This window comes from Neopelma chrysocephalum, unplaced genomic scaffold, assembly GCF_003984885.1.
Source record: "Neopelma chrysocephalum unplaced genomic scaffold, ASM398488v2 Primary Assembly neopelma1_97, whole genome shotgun sequence".
NCBI lineage: Eukaryota > Metazoa > Chordata > Aves > Passeriformes > Pipridae > Neopelma > Neopelma chrysocephalum.
The window spans coordinates 4588477-4598943 of record NW_020897760.1 but is presented as its reverse complement, the minus strand read 5'-3'; the positions used below and the strand labels follow the sequence as shown (position 1 = coordinate 4598943).

The 10467-nt window shown below is 36.8% G+C and overlaps 1 protein-coding gene across 1 annotated transcript in view; it reads left to right on the top strand.

Annotated features, from left to right (window-relative positions):
• LOC113972788 overlaps window positions 1–10094 on the top strand; it is a 115077-nt gene extending 104983 nt beyond the window's left edge. Inside the window, exon 8 of the mRNA XM_027694198.1 lies at window positions 9846–10094. Coding sequence (XP_027549999.1) covers window positions 9846–10094 — 249 coding nt within the window. The remainder of the gene's footprint in view (window positions 1–9845) is intronic.
• The last annotated feature ends 373 nt before the right edge of the window (window positions 10095–10467 follow it).

The following is a 10467-nucleotide window of genomic DNA, read 5'->3' as shown; positions in this document are numbered from 1 at the left end:
CCTATCCTATCCTATCCTATCCTATCCTATCCTATCCTATCCTATCCACTTTGCTTGCTGGGTCAGTTTTCTAATGTTCTGCCCAGCTGAAAGAGGCCAGGTCTAGGAGGAGCCAGAGGCAGGAGTGCATGCTGAGGAGCACGGTGAGGAGCACACACTTGTGAGCAGATGGCAGAGTAGAGCTTTTCCAACAGCAGTAACCACTGGGATCATCTCATATGTAGCTTCACCCAAAGCACCAGATTCACTTTTGACAAAGTGCCAGTGGCTTTGCTTTTAACACGCTTATAACTGATGTAGATATGATTACTTTTCCCAACATATAATTTCAGGTTGGGGATTGGTGTCTGATCCAATGAAGGGGCACAGTAAAGTTACTTTGTGTTATCTGTGATCATGAGTAGGAATGCTCATATTTTTTTCCACAGGCACTTTTTTGAAGAAGCTGACTTCTGAAAGCTTTTAATTGTTTTCCTCTTTTATAAGTGATAATGATCAAACAAATAACAACCTGCTCAAAAAGGCACACTTTATAGAAAATCACGCGAAAGCCAGTGCTTACTGTAAATGGTAAATTTCCTTTTGAGGAAATGCCATATGTGGGGAACTGGACCTTGGTCTTATGTCTGTTTTGTTATGTGGTTATTCCACCAGACAAATTCCTCATTCAACGTGTTTCAGCCTGAAGTACATTTCAATAGTCAGACTGTCAACATCTCTAAATTGGTTTATAATACAAAAGCCGATGGAAGGAACTCTATGAAAGAAACAGTTATAAGAAAATACCAGAAAACCACACTAGATCTAATTATGCTCTGAAGAAGTAGTTATATTTATAGTTTTGTTTTGTGCCTTGAACTTTGTTTTCACATCTTGGAACTATATTCAGACTATGAATTTAATTTGCTCAGTTAAAAGCCAAGCCAGTGTTGTTTATTGTGTGGATTATATTCATGCTTACTGAAGAATTCACAAGCACTGAGTTTCTAATTATTGTTTTTATCCATGCAGTGAGATGTTTTGTATGTTGCCGTCTGACCGTTGCCCAGCTGGAAATAATTTCCAGTTTTGTAGGGTTTTGGTAGCAAACCCAAAATTTTGTGGGGTATGTGCAAGTTTAGTACATTTGCATAGCTCTTATTTTTATGTTAGAATATTTGCTGGAAATATATTATGCCTTTCTTATTTCCTGAGAAAGCCAGTGATTCGTGGGACTTTGTCCTGTAGCTCCGGCTGTGTGGCCCAGCGATGACCTCCAGCATCATACATGGAAACAAGGTCTGTGGCACAGAATAGGAAGGATAAAGAGACTGCAGCACTCTCCCCAGCAGAGTTACAATTCTGGAGTGTAGGACAACTTGTAGAAACACCCAGCTTGCATTGGCTGCACTTGTGGCTGGTCCAGGAGAGAAGAACAGCAGCAAGTTTCTTTAGTGCTTTCTCCAGCTTTATTCAGAGGTTCATTTCTGTGGTGCTGGGCTTGGGGACAGAGGTCAGGCACATGCTTCATCCTGGCGTACCAGCATGGGCCTTTTCTATGTTGTACCCCTATAAACAAAAAGGTTTTAGTACTTCCAAGTGATGTACTTTTTTATTGCAGAATATAGTCATATGAGATTATAAATTCAGCTGCCGGCTCTTTGTTGATATAATGTTTGAAATGTTCTTGTCCATAATAAGGACATTTGTTTTGTCTTCATTAAGCTCACTGCCATTTTTCACCACAAGATAATGTAAAGTCTGCTATGTATGGGATTTCTGTAAACAAAACAGTGCTTAGTTTTAAGAACTCTCAATATACAACTATCAGACTCTTTAACAAGATATTTTAAACTTCAGAAAAGTTTGACTTATACATTTCCCAGATGCCTTCTTTCATTGTTGCTCTTAAAGTTCTGCTTTAATGTCTATTGTGGTTTTGGACATTTTGATAATTCATAAATTTGGTGTTTAGGGTGACATTTAGATAGTAATGGTTTATTATTTTCTATAACTGTTTATTGTATGCTTGTAGATGTAATTTTGTTTTGCTTTATATAGGATTGGCCATATTCCCTTATTTTATTGTTGTGCAAATTCACGTTCTTGCCTGAATTTCCTTCCTAGTCTCCCATTTTTTTCACAGACAGAGCTCTCATCATCTGTGGAAACTGATTGACCCAAGGGCCTAAAAACTTTTTTACCTATAAAAAAGATACCAGAAGAATGCAACACAGTTAATGTGGTGATTTGTCTTTGCAATTCACTTCAATACCTTATCTGTGGGAGCACTGTAGTGCGTGTTAATGTAGTACATTTAAACATCAGCAGATGGGGCCCTTGTTTCCTTTGAAGAATGATTTCTCTTTGAATTTTATTTTTTTAATGTCTGTGGCAAGAATGAATTTTTCTTGTTAAAAGACATTAAATTAATGTAGTCTTTGTAGCAGATAGGGATCTAAACACAGATCAGAATGCCTGAACTTCAGTGGGAAGCGAGTGTTTCCAAATCTAACTGGAGATCTAATATTCATGGCTGGCCCTTATTTCTGTAACTGACTGAACAAAAACCTCTGCTTTGAATACCTCAGACATTTTCTAGGGTTTGGAAACCATCTGTTTGCCTTGTGGTTGAGTCCATCTTTCAACTGTATTTTATAAATCTTTCCAGAGGTAAAGGAATAAAGCAAATTCTGTGTCTTCTCCAGAACAGGCAGCACTTTTCGAAGTTATTTACAAAATGCAGTTTCCTTCTCCAAAGGTGAAATAACAGAAGGGTTGTATAAAAGTGAAGAAAAAGGCATTGTAGAAGCAAAGCAGAAATCACTGTAGAGGCTAATGCTTTCTTTTAACTGTTGCATCTAAGGGAAAAGCATAGGAACATGCAGCTGAGGGGAGCATGTGTCAACTCAATTTCCTTGCTTTTGAAAGACTCAAGTTATAAGTGGAATGGGTTCAATATTTGAATAAGGTCGTTTTGTTTCTAAGCTTAGTTGTCCCCTAATGATTCTGTTAGAACTAAAATACTTGCATTTTGTTTGTAAGTAAAAAAAGGTGCAGAGGGTGAAGCGATATACTCTGATGCCTTAACCAATCTTATGAATGTGTTACAAATTTATACTTGTAATTTACGAATGGGTGTCTCATAATTTGGAACTACTTTTTCAGAGTTATTAATCTTTCTGATCTAAATAAGAATCTTATTGGAATGTGGCTATAAAGTGGGTTTTTAACATAATGTATCATAGAGGGCAAATCTTTCATATTATTAACTTGAAATGCCAAAGTTTCTCCTTCTGTGTCATTCTAATCTGTCATTTAAAATGACTGCTACTTGCTTATGTGAGCTTCTTCATGTGGTAAACATGTGGACTAACTTACAGACTACAGGTTTGGATTTTTGGGGGGAAAAAACCCCAGAATAACGAATACATTAAAAAATCTGTAAGTGAAGAAGAGAAGCTGTACCTGAAAGAGGAGCAGGCAGTTTGCATTTGCTGGATATTGTACCACTACCCAAGGGTTGATACTAAGGGTTGAAGTCCTGCAATGTTAAAATTGAAAATTACATAACGTGCAAACAGTTATTAGGTTTAGCATATCGATTTGATATATAATTTATTATTGGTTATATGTAAAAAATTACGTATGTGCAGCCATGATTTACATTTATTCTTTACTTTTATGTATGGGACCTGTTACTAACATTAAGCACATTTTTGGTGCCTAATGGTGCAGGCCATGCAAGACCTGTCAAAAATTATTAATATTTTGATTCTATTTTTTAACTCCATTCTTGTTGGAGGTATGATTTGTTTTTCAGAATTTAATAGGGAGCAAACTTCAGAACATTTTACTGGTTGCTCATAGAGCTGATTTGGGGGCATACCTCATCAACAATATGTCCCATTGAAAGACCACCCACCATTCTGCTTGAATTATAATTATTTTATCTGTGTGATATGGTATAATCTGAGCATCTCAATACTTCCCTGTATTTTATTACTGATTTCCTCATATATTCCCCTATATATTTGTCTGGCTTGGACCAAATTGTTCTGTGCTTTACACAGATGAAATATAGGGAGAAATAATCTGATCAAATCACTGGAGTTGTACTGGATTTTTACTGGTGAAATTCCCATAAAAATTTTGTTCCCTGCAGACATTCTGTGTAGCAGTGCTTTAACTTGAGGGAAAAATTGACTTGCACACTGCAGTGACTCTATTGGCATTTTCTTCCAAAATGGCAGTGGATTATTTTTCTGGTAAGTAAGAAATGACAATTTTATTTGGGCCACAAAACACTGAGGAAAATAATTTCCTATACAATACACTTTTCTTTCTGTATGCATGAAAAGATATGATTTTAAGGTGTGCATACAGTGTATAAAACCAGACAAAACGTTTAGGTTAACTATCAACTAGTTCTTATATAGTGCATTAGATAAGTAAAAAGAGATTTAGATCCAAGGACACAGTACAGTTGTCTAATTTAAATTATTATTATCATGGTTTATTGATCATTTTACTCAACTAATTTTTGCATCTCATTAGCCCAGTATTCGTCATGCAGATGCTAAAGTGGAATTTGACTTACTGTTGCTCAAGGGGGAAAGTAAAGAAGTTTAAACCTTTGAGTAGGAGGAAGGGATGGAAAGAAAGTTAAATAAAAGGGAGGTTACTTTCTTTAGAAGTAGGAAGTCTGCTTTAGTTGGAAACTGAGATAGTGCAGCTGTTGAGAGCAGCTTACATCTTTGGTCATGATTTGAGTGTCATTTGAAACTGTTCTGTACATTGTTAAGTGTAAAAATGTAAGAAAGGGAAAGGGCTTTGAAGAACAAGGCCCTTTTGGAAATAAATATCATATTTACGGTAGCTTTATCTAGGAATTTCTACACATATAAGTAATAATCATTACTAGGCATCTGTTAGACTGTTTAGCTAATTGTACCTAGTAGATTTTCTAAATCTAGAGCTTATCTTGCAGCTTGGTGGTCTCTTTTTTTCCAGTTAGAAATGTACTAAAATAAAAATGTGAATTAAGATGTGAATTATATAGGTTAATCTTAAAACTTTCTCTGTAGCTCTTATTGAGAAAAGGTCTTTGGAGAATTTTTCCAATGGGTTCTGTCTTCTTGGAAGGCCTGCACAGAATACATTGAATAAAAACAATACATAGATTACCTCTTTTTTTTTTCCCCCTAATTTGATGAGCAGGTCTGGGTGTGGTGGAAGTGTTCCTGTGTACTGCTTTTCTTGCTGAGGGATTGTAAAACGCCTGGCCACAAAGTACAACATAATGGCTGTTTGACATAGCTCACTGTGGGGTAAATTTTGGAGAAAATAGGGATGTTCCATTCGTTGTATTTCTGAGGTTGGAGCTCTATGAACAGGGTGAAAGCTTTAGGTGAGAAGAGCTTTAGGCACTGGTGGTGTCAGAAACTCTCAGATACCGTGGGTCAAGAAGGGAGCCTTCTCCAGATCAGAGTTCACATCTCTCTACGTCTCTGCACCTTTAATGGGGGAGGGTTGGGTATATTCAGTATATTCTTTTTATTCCCTGCAAAACTGATTTGCCTTAAAATTGTATAAAAGGGACTAATATAAGAAAATACGTAGTTTTCTCTACGTTTTTGAGCACGTCAGCAGAGCTGGTTGTGCTTAGAACTCTGCCTTACTGAGCTTGGAAGTTTCCTCAGATCAGGAGCTCTGGCAAAGCCAGTGCCAGAGCTGACATTTTCATTGCATGTCAGTGGATTTACCAAAACGTGGCAGGCTTGAATTCCAGCAGCCCAACACCCTGCTCTTGCAGCTGGAATTTAGGTAGCACTTAGCAGCGCTCCTGAGGAGCTTGTCTGAATCCCAGGGCAATCTGTTCAAGATTGCAGAAAGTTTGACATTGTTAATTCTAACTTTGGATTGTCTGACTTAAAACTCCATGTTTTAAAACTTTATTTAGGGCATGGTTTCTTAGCTTGGCTTTCAACACAATGTTCTACATGAGTAATGTTTGATGTTTTGCAATACTTTAAATTAATAGATAACCATTTACGACGTTAACGCTATCTTAATGAAGATTTTTGCTTGGGATTAGAAACAGCTGCTGGAAATACAGTTCATCTATCATTTATAATCTTCTATTAAATTTGCACCTGGCAATGCAGCTATAGTTAAAAGTCTGTTAATTATGAGACCTGTGTTTGGGAGGCCTGTAGTCCTCTCATTTCCAATCTCATCAGGCTAGAATTTTGTATGTAATATTTAGACTAGGGTGTCCATTTTACTTCTTGAGTGGGTCAACATTTAACTTTTTCTCTTCTCAATAAATAGGTAAATACTCAAGAATAACTAGAATGTGCCAAGTAAGAAAAGAATTGGGGTTTCTTTTTTGCTTTTTTATCCTGCTCCTTCTGAAGCTGTCTTTGCCTGGAATGGAAAAACAAAGAGCAGAACAGAGATGAAAAATAGTTCATAATAAATGATTTAACATGTATAACTTTTTTCATTTGTGAATTGTCTGTGAGCTGCTTTGATTTTCTCAAATGAATTTGCTATTCAAAATTATTCACCAAATACTTTATCTGAATAATTTTTGGTCTAGAGATTGTTGGCAAGTAGATTGTTGCATGTATTTGAATTTCTAATTTCAGATATCACTCTGTATATGTTGATTAGATGTAGTAACATTTATGATCCCTATTTGAAAGAGAAGGTACTAGAACTCTTAAAATGAGGTTTCTGCCTGAATCCTGGTGTTTGCAAGTTCAGAATTATCAGTGAGTACATAGTCTCCAGGTGGATGGCCTATTCATTGCTCTTTGAGTGTAAACTCGTTTGACAAATTCTAACTCTGATACCTCTCTCAGAAACGTAAAAAACAACAACAAATCCGTCAAAAAATTGATATATGCAAAACCTGACATATTTCTAAAAAAGTATTAACTTGACCTTATTTTATTAATGTTTTTAGATTTCCAGATCCAATAGTGGGTAAAGATTGCCTTTCTCAGGGAGCTGCCATGGTCAGGGCAGATCAGGCTGGAGGCTGGTAAGAGGATTGGAAGAGTTTATAGCAGCTGGTGAATAGGACTTGAAAGGAAAATCAGAATATTTCATAGTAACAGAATAAATAAACATGTCAATTTAGGGGCCACATTAAACTGTCCAGTATTGCATTATTTTAGGTTGAAAAATCTAATGAAGAGTATAGGAAGGATGGATGGGCGGAGAGAAAGATGATTCAATGTATTGTTTTTATGTAGCAGTTTCATACAAACTATCCCTAACCAGCTTACCAATAATGAGATATTGCTATATGGAACTCAATACAATAGCTTTTACATTTGTCACACTGGAAGACAAGACAACCTCTTGAAGAAAAAGAGATGGGGAAAATGATGAGGAGTATTAGAGGAATGGTATGAGTTCTCCTGTAGGGAGAGAAACAGAAAAGCATAGAAGAATGTGTGAGAGTGAGGGGGATAATATGCACAGTGGAGCTAGAACTGACCTGCTGGATCATCTAGTCTGACATCTAAAATACATCACAGGGGGGCTTGCTATATTAATCATGTTAGCTTGCTTGCTGTAGCAGTTGGTCACGCAGCTTTTGCTTAATTTTGCCACTTTGAAAGTGACATTTTAGGGTAGCATTTCATTGGGTGTTTTGCTATCACAAAAGCTTTATCTATCTTTGTTGGCAGTGTATTCCATACCCAATGACTGGATTAAATACAGGCAAGTTCTAGAAGAAAGTTCAGGCTTGGTTTAAAAATGAATAGTGATTTCTTAAGGGAGGACCAATGTTTTTAACTAGATGGGTTAATGCATTCCCGTGAAAGAGTAACCTCTAACTATTAAGTGTCATACTGATCTGGTAGAAAAAAGGGGCAGTGGCCTTAGGTATAGTGGCCAAGTGGAGTCCTAAAGTAAGTCCAGAAGAATAATTGTCACTGAATACATGTTTTATTTTGCTGTAATAAGTAACTTCACAGTGACTGTGGTTGTTGTCACACTTCTGGATTAGAAAAAGTCTGTAACCCTTTGGACACTGCTGATATTTAGAGTGACAGAACAGAATCGTAGAAGATTCTACTGTATTAGTTGGAGAGTTGAGTAATGCATAATTGTTTTTGAAATCATGACTAATAGTGGGAGTAATTTTAATAGGATTTGCTGGGGAATAAACAGGAGACCTCAAAGAGAATTATGGAGAGTGAACTTTAAAGGGAATTTTGGAGAGGGAACGAATGTTTTAGGCTCAGGGCTGATTTCAAGAGCTCTAATCTCATCAGTAGAGGAAAGATTAAGTGTGGCCTGGGTTTACACGCCCATGCAACTCCACAGAAGACAAAATTAATTGTGCTGACACAAATCAGAAGAATTTAGCTCCTTCTTACAGTAAGGTGGCCAGCATAGCAGATGATCCTGCCAAAATCCAGTGCAATACTGAAGCTTGCATTTTTTCAATCTTTTCCTAGCTGGATGCTGTTTCACTAGAGGTTTGCTTTCTCAGTTTTTATGCATTTTTTTTGCAGTGCACTTTCATTATAAGTCTTTTTTTTCCAGTTACATATTTTCTGGAGGCTTTTGAGATCTTTGAGTCTTTTTATGTACCTCTAGTTACAGTCTGATTGCTGACTGTTTTGGATGAGTATTTGCAGTTTGGATGAATAGCTGAAGGTGCACCAAATGGCAGCATTCAGAGGTGTTTGACCAAGAATGATTGACAGTGTCTGTAACTACTTATTATGTCAAAGCTTCAGCACACCGATTGATGGGAAATGATGTATAATAAATTAGAATGATCACACATCATTTCCCATCGATTGAAATGCCAAATTCTTTGATGGAGTAATGAGTTATGGCCAATACTACTCACTGTCTTAGTAGGAGATTGATTGCATATCCCTTCATCAATGTGATCAAACAACTAAGGAATCCAAAGTACACATGTAGCACACAAGTTCTGCTGCATTTTCAGTATAATGTGAGAGCAGTACTATAAAGTCGGTGTTGCTTCTGTGGTATTATCAGCCTGAGTATATGTGAAACATGAGTAAGCATGTAAATGTGACCAAATTCATTCAATACAGATGTTTTAAGGAAACAAGCTGATTCTCTCTGTTTTACAGACCAACAGAAGACTAAGGATGAGTTTAAATTTACCAAAATCAGTTATGCAATAAATTCAAATTTAAAAAGTCCTAACTAATGAAAACTCCGTTCTTGTTTTAATTTTTTCTCAATTGCATGTCCTTACAGAAATTAAACTTCATTTGCACTGACCCAGGAAAGAGTAGGTAGAGCTGTATCTCCAGGAAAGTACAAAGCCTCCACATTAGTAAGGAAAGTTTCTAGCGGTCTCCTAAGAATTGCTTTAGAATTTTGTATTTTTCTTCCCTTTGATAAAGCTCTTCATCTCCATCTCCACTTGTATATTATTTGTACTGGCTAGTCCTTCTTTCTCAGGAGAGATACTTCAGTGCAAATGCATGTGTGCACACACACATTGAACAGTATTTAAAAGGCTGCACTGTAGTATCTTGTGCCTATTCCGGTGTGTTACTGCTTATATACTCAGTGTTTCAGACATCCAGTTGTGCTTTATGTATAACAGCATTCTCCATTAGCCAAAAAACCCACCAGAAAGCATTGCCTAACACACAAGATAATGTAGTTGAAGCAATTATGGTCTAGAACAAAAGAAGAATAAGACAACCTGTTTCGGGAGCCTATGCATTGAACACAGAAGCCATTTGTTTATTATTTATCTGTGAGAGAATCTGATAATGAGAAAATGTGGATTTGTTGTGTACTTAAGTGAGTTTCAAGTGTTTTATAAATAAATTTCCACTTGAAAGAATAATACTAAAATGAGTATTTCTAGATTACAGTTGCGCAATAAGGACTGGTCATCAGAGCAACGACAGCAGTATGAGATCAATGGATGGGAGCTGACTTTACAACAGGCGCTCTTGCTGTCTTGCCATAGCAGCATGAGGCTTAATGTGGGCCAATTAACCCCACCTGTCATGAAGATTTTGCAGCAGGCAGTCACTTTCAAAGTGCTAGAGCAAGACAGCTACCAAGATTGGAGCTGGCTAATTTAAGCTCTCATGAGCATCTACACTGCCCTGCAATCACTACTTTTATAGGCTATGGAACCTTTGCAGTGTGAAAGCACTGTGGTCACACTGCAGTACTGAGTCTGCAGGCAAGTATTTGTTGGATTGTAGGTTCCTTGTTGATACTTATGCTTGTCTGTGTATGCATATTCACTATGGCAGAGCCTTTAATTACATGATCACCTGCTATGTTTTTCTACCGGCTTCTGAATGCATTCCATGGGTAACAATCAGCAACTTTTTAATATCTTCTTGGTAGAAAAAGAGAAGCATGTTTTTATGGTTGTATGGATCCTGGCCCCTGATGAAATTTGAAACTTGAACTTTTGTTCTTGAAATGTGATGAACTTTAGGTCTA